This window comes from Convolutriloba macropyga, chromosome 10 (genome assembly GCF_964194025.1).
Source record: "Convolutriloba macropyga chromosome 10, txConMacr16.3, whole genome shotgun sequence".
Lineage (NCBI taxonomy): Eukaryota > Metazoa > Xenacoelomorpha > Acoela > Convolutidae > Convolutriloba > Convolutriloba macropyga.
In genome coordinates this window covers 10,899,561-10,913,864 of record NC_134477.1, presented here as the reverse complement: position 1 = coordinate 10,913,864, position 14,304 = coordinate 10,899,561, and the positions used below count along the sequence as shown (strand labels likewise).

The 14,304-nt window shown below is 40.9% G+C and overlaps 1 protein-coding gene across 2 annotated transcripts in view; it reads right to left on the bottom strand.

Moving 5' to 3' along the window:
- Positions 1 to 14,304, bottom strand: part of LOC142348550 (protein spinster homolog 3-like) — a 67,237-nt gene that overhangs the window by 23,614 nt on the left and 29,319 nt on the right. For both annotated transcript variants that reach the window (XM_075399933.1, XM_075399932.1), the window contains exons 3-4: positions 10,796 to 10,907; positions 9,963 to 10,062 (exon numbers count right to left, since the gene is read on the bottom strand). In XM_075399933.1, coding sequence (XP_075256048.1) covers positions 9,963 to 10,062; positions 10,796 to 10,907 — 212 coding nt within the window. The remainder of the gene's footprint in view (positions 1 to 9,962; positions 10,063 to 10,795; positions 10,908 to 14,304) is intronic.

Sequence of the window (14,304 nt, the reverse complement as noted above, 5' to 3'; positions counted from 1 at the left end):
AACAATTAACCGGTTTTAACCATAGTACTGCATCTCCCATAGTAGAGGACAAAAATCATTTAAACTTGTATGTTTTCCCTTTGATCATGCGCTACGATTTAAAAAAAGATTTGTTATATGTAACTTAAGATAGTTGTTACCGAGTAAATGAGCAACGCTATTTGAATAGAGCGAGAAATGAGCAATCTAATACGTCATATTTCTTAACCACTTAAATGCACACAAATTCTCTTCTAATATACGTAGAAAGCTCCGAAAAAGTTCAATTAACATAATTTTCGTTAAGCCTACTAATAGATCGAATCGATTGCGCTCCTTTTAGGCTGAATTTTATTATGCTTCGAAAACGTATTGGTGACCGATCTGAGCCGAAAATCAACTCAGACAAATACCTGCTAAAAAGATCAAGCTAGATTTGCCTGTAAGTAAACGATGCGTTTCGCCGTGATAATGCTGCGAAACAGATGCCGTAAAGTTTCGATATAATGTTTATGCCTTGATGTAAAGCGAGTATAATTGGACAAAATAGATTGTACGTTTTGAATACAGTTGCCTCAGCGTTATGATATAGAGTGCTTATATGAATTAACATCCCGGTAGTCTGATTACTGAGTTTATAGGTTCTTACGCCGAAATTCTCTCTGAGCACATTTTCACTATTCCTCGTTTATTCTTACAATCATCCACAAATTACACTCCGCAGACTGGACAAGGGCAAGGCCGAATAGCAGAAATTCAGACATAACATGTGCAAAGGCGCCTTCATCTGGACTATACTGATGTGTTCACACCTCAGTTGCAGTGCTAACAGTCCTACCCTATTTGATGCCCCAGATTGGACATTGGATGACACGTTTACATATTCAGTTCTTCGCTGTTGCTACTTAGAAGAGAAGGGTTACTGCAACTAGCGGCACACACAAAACTGTAAGACTCACCCAATAAAACAACATTTCTGATTGTCGTAAATTGATCAATAACCGGCAAATCTAGCTTACCCCTCTTAAATTGACTCATACTCCTTTTTTCGGATAATTTCCCCGGTTGCCGATAAACTACCCCTCATATTTTTTTGAGTTTAAAAACCCTGAGGCTTGGAGTTGGAGCAAAACTTCTGAAATTCACATATCTTTTTCCGCCAGATTGCAAAGAAAAGCAAGTAGTACTATCTTGACAAGTCTCAGCGAAATACAATCTTTTTTGGAGAAGGGAGCTGAGAAAATTTTTAAGAAAAAAAAACATCGATTTTGAAAATTTTTTGGTCGAAAGTTGGGAAGTTCAAACAAATTGGTCCATTATGGCTACATAGCAAAAATATGACCTCAGATATGAGAAAAAAAGTGAGCACATAATGCTATATTGTTCAATTTTGAAAATCTTTGGTCAATTTTGAGGCAAATCAAAAAATTTAGAAAATCAATACAGAATATTGATAAATCGTACTTTCAAGCTTAAAACCGTCCAGTTTACTGGATTACCGTTCCGTAATCAAGAATTTGCAAAAAATTGACCAAAATTTGAAAAATTGGACAGATAATGGTGTGAGATATAAACTCACAACCTCCGGCTCAAAAAAAAATTTTGTTTTCTTATTGTCTTCGTATCTCGTTCTCGTACCGTACCGTCCGCTTCTTTTTCGTTCCTTAACTTCGCTATTCACAATTTCCGTTCATTTTTCATCAACGTCGCTCTCCCAAAATTTTGTTTTTCGTTTTCGTTTCCAATCATTCCGTTTTTTTTTTCATTCTGAGTTGTTTTTCTCCGCCTAATTTTTTCCTTCGATGTAGTATGTTATATGTGATGAAGTATGTTGTTGTTTTTGCTGTAGTATGTTGAGTATGCTAGTATGCTGGTTTGTTGTTTAGGTCTTATAGCTTTCTAGGGTGTGACTTAAGTTTATTCTCGAGTTACGGCTGGGTTGTCCTTTGACTTTTCAACTCTACTAATTTACTAGCCCTTCTGTTGTAGTATATTGATTTTGCTGCTGTATGTTTGTGTGTACCTGTACGATTGCTAGTTGGTTTGGTCCTGTTGCCTTCTAGGGTGTGACTTAAGTTTATTCTCGAGTTACGGCTGGATTGTTTCGCGACTCTTCCAACTATCTTAGTCTACAAACACACTATTGTAGTTTGTTAAATTTTGCTGTAGTTTGTTTAATAATATTAGTATGCTGATTGTTTGTTACGGTTTGGATTTTGCTAGGATGTGACTTAAGTTTATTCTGGAGTTACGGTTACCAAATTTCTCGACCTTTTCATCCTTTTAGTGTACTACTGCATTGCCGTAAAATAGTTTGTCGTTAAATTTGTCGTTATAGACCCATTATGAACTATATCAGATTGTCTTGCAGTAGCTTCTCTACTTCTTCCTAGGGTGTGACTTAAGTTTGTTCTGGAGTTATGGCTAGGTTGTTTGCTTGAGTTTTTGCTGTTGTCTGCTAACATAGATCTGTCCGAACTCATTTCCCGCCCGTTCTTTCCCACCGTCCCGCTTCGTTTGTTTTCCCACACGTCCCGTTTCCGTTCTGTCGCGCATTGCTCGCTCGACCTCTCGTCTGTCCCGTTTCCGTCACGTCACGCGTTGCTCGTTCAACTTTCCGTCCGTAACGTCTCCGTTTTGTCGCGCGTTGCTCGCTCGACTTCCCGTGTGTCCTTTGCCTCCCTCCGCGTTGAGCGCATAGCGTTCAGTGCTCCACTTCTGTTTTTGTCGGGCACAGTGTGCTCGACGACCTCCTTTGCTCTTTGGGTGGTTTGTAGTGTGCTGTGTCTAGTGTCTTTTGCGTTGGGTTTGTTTTGCGTGGATTTGATTTTTGGAGTGTGCGTATAATAGATAACCGTGTGCTGTGGTAGTTTTGCTGGTATTTGGAAATAATAACATCGCGATGTCTAATAGTCTTGATCAAAAAGTCAAAAAGTTGTACGCTGCCAGGTCAACGCGTGAAGCTGAATTGCACGCTATACGTGAAGATATTCTTCATTGTATAAATAGTCAAAGTAGGCGAGTGAAAGTTGAACGCCTAGTAACAAAGTGCAACGAAGCATTTATGACTGTTGTAGACAAAAATGAGGACCTGATTGCATTTGCTGGGAAAACGGAAGATCCAAGTGCACTTGTTCCTTCATTAGAGTCTTACTTGGAGGCAATGACAACTAAGAACGACAAGATACTGGCTTCAGCAAGAAACTACATCAATTCTGCTGATGATAAAGTGAGTGAGTTCCAGGAACCAAGGGCTCCCATTCGTTCTAGACTTCCCTCACTGATGACTTCATCAAAAACATCTAGTCAGCGTAAACATGACTATGTAATCGCTAAAATGAAGCGCGAAGAAATTGAAAAACAGAATGAGGCAGCCATTCGCCTTGCTAAACAGGAAAAACAAATGGAAATAGATGAACTGGAGGAAAACAACAGGAAACGGTTGGCAGAGGCAACTCTGCAAGAATTTGAAATGCTGGACGCCGTTTCTAAAGGTAGCCAATCTGAAACAACTGCAAGTGCTAGAAGCTCAATGAGAAGTGAAAAGGCTGTCCAGGACTGGATCAACACCTCACTTGCTTTAAGTTTTAACAATGAGAAAACTATTGAACCAGATGTTATGATTGACCCTCCAGAACGTCCTAGCCACAACAACGGCAAAACAGTGGAAGATCAGAACACTGAAATTTCAAGGCATTCTATTCCAAAAAATTGTCGAGGCAATTACATTTTAAGCAATGAGACCTTAGAGCAACTCGATCATTATTATACTCCACCTGAAAACTTTTTGGCTGCTGCTAACACACAGGCGTTGTACCAGGCGCACCTAAGGGCGCAAATGGATCAAACGGGCCAGCAAGGCGTGGCGCTTCCAACCATAACTAACCAAGGAACCGCGGATAGTCAGCCACCTTCTGTACACGCCCCAGGGGCTTCTTCACCGCCCATTCAACAGCCCATTCCACCACAGACGTTCGCACCACAAGAAAATCAAAATAATGCATCCGAGTTTTTTCCACACGCACAATCCAGGGGACCTGAAACATCAAGTGTGCCGAAGAATAATTTGGCCCAGCGAATATGCTCCCGACAACAAATTAATTGTGTCCCCCGAGCACCAAACGCCACTCTTCCTCCTTTTCCGACAACAAATCATCCAGCCACCGCAATAAACGTTCCCTTGCACCCAAGCGCCCCACCAAGTCCAAACACTCAACAGCACAACTCCGAACCCGCTCATCCTAACGACCATCCCATTCCGAACCCAGTCTTCGCACCTAACATCACTGCTCCCATCCCACACGCCCCTTTGATTAACCAGCCTCTCGTCAACAACAATTTTCAGAATAGTAATAACCGAGTACATAAAGTTGTACGTTCTGTTGCCCCTCCTTTCCCAAATATGCGCAATATCCCTCTCGGCCAAAGTTTTGTGCCAAATATGAGTCATTGGCGTTTTCCGCAGCACAGACCGTCAGTAGTCAACCAAGACATTACTACCGTAAATAATGTTGCTCCAAATGTACAGGCACACATCGCATCATCAGTTACTAATTTTCGAATATATTCGAATTCACCCCTTTTGATTGATATGCAATCACCATCCGGCACACATCAGGAAAACCCGATTGGAACTACAAGTAATATTGTACCTGGTCTGGCCACTCCGGTTTTTCAGCCAACATACCCTTATGTTGGGCCCACTGCGTTGAGTTGGAGTGGTCCGCAGGTGTCTGCAACTGCTCCTCCGATACCAGAGAATGCGCCATTGATTAGGGAACTGGCTGATGCGATAACAAGTAAGAAAAACGACCCTTTGCCTGAGTGGAAACTTGCTGAGTTTAATGGCGACCCATTAAATTGGCATGAGTGGTATGGTCAATTCAAAAGCGCGATTGACTCGCAGTCGCTCACTAGTGACGTTAAACTGACGTACCTTAAAACACTGGTCACCGGTAAAGCAAAGATTGCAATCGCCGAGTTTGCTTACTGTGGTTTAATGTACAAGGATGCACTAAGGACTTTAGAACGTAAATTTGGCCAGCCACAGGCAGTCGTAAGTGCACACTTGGGTAAACTAAGCAACTTTCCGCCTCTTAAAATGCACAATAGTGATAACATCATAAACTATTCTGCAGCAATATCCAGCCTCGTTGGGGTTTTCAAGTCACTATCATATGATGCTGACTTGAAGAGCGCTTCCCTACTTAACCAAGCAGTACAAAAGTTACCACCAAACATGAAAGAGTCATGGTCGCTCCTTACGGTTAAGAAGCACTGGGTTAAGCCTACCCTCCTTGACTTTAACGACTGGCTTAAAGAAAAGGCTGAGGCCCACGATCTTATGAAACAAAGCGCAACCAAGGCAAGGCCTGAAGATAACAGCACTTCAGTAACCAAGACCAAAACAGCTTCAAAAGTGTGTGCATCAAATTCGCAACAAAGGAAATCAAAGAAGCAAATGCCATCTGCTTCCATAAACACTTTCTGTCGATGCATTGTATGCAAAGGTAACCACCGGCTATGGGAGTGTCGAGTTTTCAAGGAAAAGACTCCAACCCAGAGAGCTAAGTTGGTGGCGGATAATAAACTTTGTTTTTCGTGCTTACGTGATAAGCACACATTCCGCCAGTGTCCCCAAGCTAGAAGGTGCCGAGCAGAGGGGTGTAATAGTTCGCATAACTCACTATTGCATGGAGCAGATAGGGTTTTCCCAACAAAATAGTCAACATATCCCAATACTATCCAGTGTTCTGGCAGCACAGGTCAAAGTAAAGCAACTACTAATCAACAACCGTCTAATAAGACCACAACAACTAAAATCGCTCGAAAAACGTTTGGCCAAGGATGAAGACCTCAGAGAGAAGTATACTAGTACCATCAAAGAAGACCTAAATAAGGGGTATATAATTGAGGTTCCGGACGCTCGCAAGGTTGAGAGCCGGTCTGATAAAGAGTGGTACCTACCCCACCATCCGGTTTTAAACCCGAACAAACCAGGTAAGGTGCATAGGGTGCTCAATGGAGCAGCAAAATTTCATGGCGCCTCACTGAATAAATCTTTGCTCACTGGCCCTGATCTGCTCCAAAATCTTATTTACGTACTTCTTCGCTTCCGACAACATCCATATGCCGTCTCCGCCGACATCGAGGGAATGTTTCTACAAATTGACGTGTTACCATCAGATCAACCATCACTTCGCTTTCTGTGGCGGGAGGACCCCACAACTAACGTTGTATTGTATCAATATACGCGCCATATATTCGGGGCTAAAGACTCGCCCAGATGCGCCAACTATGCATTACAACGCACTGCGAGAGACAATGCCAGGTTTTACCCCGAAGCTGCAAAAGCCGTCCTTGAAAACTTCTACATGAACGATTATCTTGACTCAGTGGAGTCTCCAGAGGAAGCCATCAGTAGATCGAAGGAATTGGTACATCTTCTCCATCTCGGTGGGTTCAAGCTTAAAAAGTTTGTAAGCAATGTGCCAAATCTGGCTGACCGAATTGATGGTTCCTCTCAATCTACTGAGCCCAAGGTTATTGTTTCATGTCAGGAGGATTCATCGCATGTGCTAGGGTTAAAGTGGGATCACACTAATGACACCTTAGTTGTGAGTCGGGGTACAAGCTGCGCTATCACCAAGTCCCTCACGCAACGCTTGGTCCTAAGTCTTGTCTCGAAAGTCTTTGACCCCATTGGTCTTGTTGCACCGTTTACCGTCGGTGCGCGACTGCTCTTAAAAGACATCTGGCGTGTCACAGGACAACAATGAGATGACGAGCTCCCACAGGACATGGTGCAAAGATTTTTGGTTTGGAGTGCGGACTTACCAAAGCTTGAAAACATCAAAATTCCCCGAAGTAACTTTAGTGGACCCTTTGATAATATAGAGTTGCATATGTTCGGTGATTGTTCGCAGGATATTTTCAGTGCGGTCGCATTCTTGCGAGCCCGTGTAAAAACACCTACGGGCGAAGAAAAAACAGAGCTTGCGTTTGTTTTAGGTAAAGCGCGCGTGGCGCCAATGAAAGTAATGACTGTCCCAAAACTCGAACTGCAAGCAGCTCTACTTGCCGCTCGACTGAAAAGGGAAATTACACAAGCACTTACTGTATCTGTTAACCAAGTATTCATGTGGACAGACAGCACGACCGTTCTCCAATGGATTAACTCAAATGAAAAGCAACCAATCTTTGTTGCAAACCGTGTTTGCGAAATTTTGGAGTATACCAGAGTTGACCAATGGAACCACGTCGCAACTAAGGATAATCCAGCTGACGCTGGCACGCGTGGAATGTCCGCTGAGGTTTTGCAACTAAGCAGTTGGGTCAATGGTCCACATTTCTTAATTAACTCAAGTTTCCCTTTCGTACCGAACAAAGACGTCATTAATAACATCAAACTTGGCGTCAACCAAGCAGTCACCATAGAAGACACTGTTTCTCTCGCTACATCCGTTAAAAAACAGATAACTCCCGTTCCGTCGTTATTCCCATTTGATAAGTTTAGTTCTTATCAAAAGTACTTGCGCATTGCCGCATACGTTCTCCGGCTTTTGCCGAAACATGCCGGCTACCGTAACCCCGATGGTAGCATTACCGAACCTACGGAGCTTGACGAAGCCGAGCGTCATCTACAGTATTTGGTGCAAGGAGAGTCTTTTGAAGCTGAAAGAAAAGATCTTCATGGCAATAAATTCGTTAAACGGAGTAGCCGAATTGCTCCACATTCACCGTTTAATAGTCCAAATGGGCTAATCCGTTCCTCGGACCGCATCAAGCGGTTAATTGAAGTTGGGTTTAACGTAAAGTACCCAATCATCTTAGATGCACGTCATCCGTTTGTAAAACTGTACCTTGAACACACGCACGTAAAGCATTATCATCAAGGCGTTGAATACCTATGATCAATTGTGCAGGAACACTATACAGTACTGAAACTAAGATCATCCTTGCGTTCCATCACAGCACACTGCCTGAGATGCCGAGAATTCCAAGCTGTAACTATGCAACCAATCATGTCTGACTTACCTAAGGAGAGACTTGCTTACCAGTCTCCTCCCTTCACGAACACTGGCGTTGACTACTTTGGGCCATTCTATGTTACCGTCCGCCGTACTACTGAGAAAAGGTGGGGCTTCCTCTTCACCTGTCTCACTACTCGCGCTGTCCATGTCGAGATAGTTACATCCATGGACACCAGTTCTTGTGTTATGGGAGTTGAGCGGTTTGTGTCACGTAGGGGTACACCTGCCATGATTTGGTCAGACAATGGCACTAACTTTATTGGAGCGGAGAAAGAACTCCGAGAAAGTATTGAAAAGTGGAACGTTTTCAACATTGCAGCTGAGCTCGCTCACAAAGGTGTAAAGTGGACGCTCAATCCACCCAGCGCACCACATCACGGGGGTATCTGGGAGAGGTTGGAACGCAGCTTCAAACGCGTGTTGTATACTATTCTTGGCACGCGTCGCCTCACGGATGAGGTACTGCATACTACCTTTTGTCTCGTGGAGAATGCTCTCAATTCGCGTCCTTTAACACCCGTAAGCGCTGATCCGTGCGATGTGAACGCTTTAACGCCCAACCACTTTCTTTTAGGAGAATACTCTGCCGGTATTCCGTCTGTTGTCGGCAATAATGAGTTTGACCATCGTAAACGTTACGCCCGTGCGCAGTCGTACGCTAATGCGATCTGGACCGGTTGGATCAGAGAGTACGTACCGAAGCTGAACCGACGCTCTAAGTGGCAGACGCCTGCCGAGCAACACCTTAAGACCGGTGACTTGGTTTGGATAGTTGAGGAAACCAACCCTAGGGGTTACTACCCAACCGCTCGGATTGTGGAACTCCGTTACGGCTCCGATAGCGTCGCACGCTCCGCCGTTTTACGTACGTCGACCAGTTCACTCGTCCGTCCACTTGTAAAACTTGTACCAGTTTTCCCAACATCTTCTTCCGGGCCGGAGGATGTTACCGAGTAAATGAGCAACGCTATTTGAATAGAGCGAGAAATGAGCAATCTAATACGTCATATTTCTTAACCACTTAAATGCACACAAATTCTCTTCTAATATACGTAGAAAGCTCCGAAAAAGATCGTTTAACATAATTTTCGTTAAGCCTACAAATAGATCGAATCGATTGCGCTCCTTTTAGGCTGAATTTTATTATGTTTCGAAAACGTATTGGTGACCGATCTGAGCCGAAAATCAACACCTGCTAAAAAGATCAAGCTAGATTTGCCTGTAAGTAAACGATGCGTTTCGCCGTGATAATGCTACGAAACAGATGCCGTAAAGTATCGATATAATGTTTATGCCTTGATGTAAAGCGAGTATAGTTGGTCAAAATAGATTGTACGTTTTGAATACAGTTGCCTCAGCGTTATGATATAGAGTGCTTATATGAATTAACATTCCGGTAGTCTGATTATTGAGTTTTTATACAGCTACAATAGTCGAGGGCGCATAACGCAGTTCAGATCGATTACGAAAAACCTCAAATTCATAGAAATAGACCAGCAAATTGAAGTGATCAGTTCAAAGCTTTTGACAATATATAAAATATAACTTGAAAATTTGGCATAAACTTTTGATCTTTCCATTTGGTTCCCCTTTAGTTGTGAAACACATACATGCCATTACATAACTAAATCATTGGATCTTTTCCGTTTCTGCCCCCGTACGTTATGCCCCCCCCCCGTACGTTATGCCCCCCACCCGTACGTTATGCCCCCCCCCCCGTACGTTATGCCCCCCCCAATTACAGGTCATTACAAGGTAAATCATTATGTAAAAATATTGCACGTGATTCTGGGGGGTGCAAATACCCACTAAGCTGGGGGGCACAAACGGAAATGATCCAAATCATTATAGAAAATTATGTCACGTGAGCTTGAAGGTGCTGTTGTTATGGAGGGCGGAGGCAAAAAGTGATGCGATCTTGAATGCGAATGATGACTGAGGTATACTGACCTAGTGTGAATGAGAAACAAGTGTATCCGAGGACTGTCAACACGTATGACTTGCAATGTATCATGTAGTGCAGGTCCTTCAGCAATGCTCCTTTTTGGCTCTGTATGAAAAAAAAACATACATTTAAGTATTGTCTCATCTCCCCCCTCCCCCTCCCCCCCCCCCCCCCCCTCGTTGGTTTTTTTATTGAGTTTCTCGCTCCGGTTTTACGCAACGTGAGTTGTTACCCCTTTTTTCGGGCCTCTCCCATTATAGCCCCCCCCAGCTTAGTGGTCAGATAACCTATAAGCCCACCAATCATAGTAATTAAACCATAATGGGGGGGGGGCTTGCTATAATTTCATGGGGGCTTTAATGGGAAAGACCCCTTTTTCCACAATTGGATGTACGAATGACATTGACAAAATTTCAGCCTAAAGTTTCAGAGCAAATTTCAAAGAAGATGACAAACTAATTCAATCAACTGATGCTACAGAAGGCCCTTGATGCCCCTTTGTGCCCTTACAGCATGTGTTGCCAATCCGTTAATGCAACCTTAAAGAATATAATGTCGATTCAAAAAAACCGCCAACATTGAAACAAGAAATGTGACTCTTTCGTCCAGTAACATGAAACTTAGACATGCTCGTTTTAACCCGGGAGTTGACTAGAGAAATGTTGGATCCTTTCCGTTTGTGCCCCCCCCCCCCCCCCAGTATACGCCCCCCAGCTACAGAGCACTTGTCATTACATGGTACATCATTATATAAAAAATATGGCACGTGCGTCTGGGGGATACAAATAGTATACACCCACTAAGCTGGGGGGGGGGGGGGGGGGGGATCCGAGCCTACTTTTCTGGCATCTGCCATTGGTGTTTGCATGGGCACATCGGGTACAATGAACACAGCTGGTATCAACAGTGCCCCGCCCACCACACCTGTTCCAGAGGTTACCCACACCCACCTGAAATAAAAATTCACTCAGAATCATTGAGCCAGATAAAGTTTGCTATTCTGTGCTAGAAATAAAATGGTAGTAAAATGACGACCGGTTCCTTAAAAGTTCTTCCTTTGCAGAAGTACGCATCATTTCGTATTTGGCCTTAATCATTTCGCAAAATTTTCCCGTATGACGTTCTGCTCGCAAATTTATGGCAAAAAGATTTCGGGCTATATCGTGAACATGAAATTTTTAGCTTGTTTTTGGCAAAATAATACAAGACCTGTTTTCATTATTGTAGATGAAATGTAATACAGGTTTTGAAAATGTGATAAAAATTTTAATCAAAGACACCTGAGCACTTTTCAATTAGGTTAGCCCAGATTTTGAGCATATTATATTTATAGAATACAACTTTTTTGGAAAAATCGATTATTCGAGTGCTTTTCATTGCATTTTCTTACTTTACAATTTTCCATCAGATCTTTTTCTCTCAGTTTAATAGTAGGCAAAATCTTCCTCAAAAAATTTAGTAATAATATAGTAACAAATAGTGGTAAATGTGGATTACAGAACAAAAAACAGTCTATTATAGGTCCAATATGATGTCATCGCTATCTGCGATTTGCCTTTTCCAACTCACAATATTTTATTTCAGAATATTTGGTTTTTGTAGAATTCGCTTTTCTGTAAAAATTACGCAGAGATAATTTTTATGTTTACAAAAATCATAGCCTTTTCTCTATAAAAACTAGTTTTCAGTTATTCTGGAGTTTACAGATTAGCGGGGAAATTAAAAAGCTTAAGCAATTCCTTCCTAGAGAACAAGGAGTTTGTTCATACGTCCTGATTTTATTCATTACTGCTAAGAAAGATTTTTTTGGATCATTTCCATTTGTAATCCCAGTCTTAGTGAATGCATATTATTTGCAGCCCACAAGCACACCTACTATAATAACCCGTAATGGCCTGCTATTGTATTCACAATTTGTTTTAAATTGAAGAGTTAATTCAAAGAACGTCAAATTTTAACAGCAAAATGTTTTCAAAAAAGTATGCAAAAACTCAAAAAAAACACAAGAAAAAATCCATCAGAAATACCTTCAGAAAGAATCTTGGGTGTGCACTGTCTGAAACTGAAAACCTTCAGATTACAAAAAATGCCATAAATTTGTATACAAGACTGATCAATGAATTTGTTACAAAACAATTGAAAACGAACAAACGGCAAAAAAACGTTTGGAAGGAAAGTAATTTTCTAATACGTGCAAAACTTTTGCCAACAGTTGTCAAATTAAACAAAGAGAAAATCGAAGAGAAAAAAACTAATAATCCATGTATACAAAAATATAGATTAGTTGTGAAAAACTTTCGATAATGGTAAGAATTATTAAAAAGTCTCTCTTGCAGCTCATTAGAGATTCAGGAAAAGCTGTCACCAACCAGAATAACTTAAAGCACAACAAAAAACAAAAAAGGGTTAAACTCATAAACACAAGTAAATTTTTTGAAAAAAATTTTTAGAATTTTTTGATTCTATATTCTGAAGACGCTTGATATGAAATCAAGTCAAGAAAAAATTATAACAGTGCGACATTAGAGGGCATAGTGAGACCTGTCAACAATTCAATATTGTCAAAGAAGGAAAACGAAAAGAACTAAAAACAGGAGTTAAGATTTTGAAAACCTTTTGCGACGAAATAGTTAAAACGTTAAGAAATAAATTTGAATCGTCAATTAGCTTTCGCCGGACTCCCTATATGAGAACCGAAAACATCAACAATTCGACCAGGATACAAGATTACAAAAGGGGCCAAAGAGATTTTTGGACAAAATAAAATGTGTGTAAGTCATATTTATCTGCTATTCGATAAATTCATCTAATAAAATATTTAGCTTTATATCACTTTTATTATTTAGCTATAGATCTTCAAAGTTTTTGTTGAAGAATCAGAGGAAAAAAACAGCAAAATTTGCTTTCAAAAAGCATTGCTTGAAAATCATTTGCCAAGTGTTTCTTGATACTTGTGGCCTAAATAACAACTTCTGTCTAGTTATTATCTACAGAACAACACCTAAAAGCAAAAAAATGGCTGGGCATAACGGCCACAGAAATGTAAAAACAACGATAGGAGACCCAAAGATTCCAAAAATTGACCAAAAATTACTGCAAAATTGATAAAAATCTGAAAATTAATGTCTTCAGGACCATACAGATGCTGTAAAATTTAACCCGGCACACATAAACTTTGAAAACACTACCAGGGCCCCAAAAGTCATAAAACACGAAAAATTTCTAAATTGTCAAAGAAAAAAATTGAAAAAATGCAAAATTCACTTCAATCTTTTTTGTATCATTTGATATCACCGCAAAAAAATTCCGAAGTAGGAAATAACACAGAACGATTGAACCATGGAAAATGTCTTTATGAACGTTGAACAGCATCAATTCAAGACGTAATCAGGAGACGTAGTCAGAGATCAAAAAGTCTCGAAAAATGCTAAAAATGGCGAAATTTTAAGAAAGGAAAAACACAATCAGATTTTAGGGTTTTCCAGCAACATCAGCACTTTATGCATTTCACGGGCTATTAAAAACAACTCACAGTTTCCTTTTTATAGCGTTTATAAAGCTTAAAATTATAGGAAGTTGTTTGAACACATCAAAAAAATAAAAGAGACAGAGCTCCAGAGCCCTTTTTTGGATGGTAAAATGGAGGATGCCTGAATAAAAAAACTGTGAGAGGTTGACGGCGACTATTAAAGATGCAAACATAATTGGGGAAAAATTAACAAAAGTTGACCAAACTGATCATAATTGTGAATAAAACCACTGATATGTCAAATGTTGACAAAAAATTTTAAAACTCGATAACTCCTCAAAAAATACAAAATTTGAAAAAAAGCGCTTTAATTCTATACTCTATGCTTGACGGGCTTCCTAGTGATATCACTCAAAAGTCTGATAAACATATCAATCAAGTAAAATTGACCGAACAAAAAACAGCTGAGTTTATAGTTCCAGCTCCCATTAACCTCGAGGTCGGAACAATAACAAAACTTGGATATGGTTGCTCCAGAGTCCACCCTAGTCGAGGCAGGATGTTAATCTTTGCAAGAACCCATGTTGATGTGCCAAGCGGAAACCGGTATGTCCAGACCGTCTCAGACGGAAAGTGTATGTCCAGACTGTCCCATACGGAAAGATCTTATATCCAGACTTTCGTGCGTTCACTAGACTTTCATGCGTTATTTGATGTTTCCAGACCATGTAATTTTAAACGCACGGCGCCCCCGTTCGTGAGTTCATCTTCTGTCTGAACATACCTGATTCAGTCTGGGACCTCAACCTGGGGAGCCTCAAAGTTATAAGAAATCGAGTTTTAACAGTTTGAAATCATATTTGATCCTAGTATAAAAT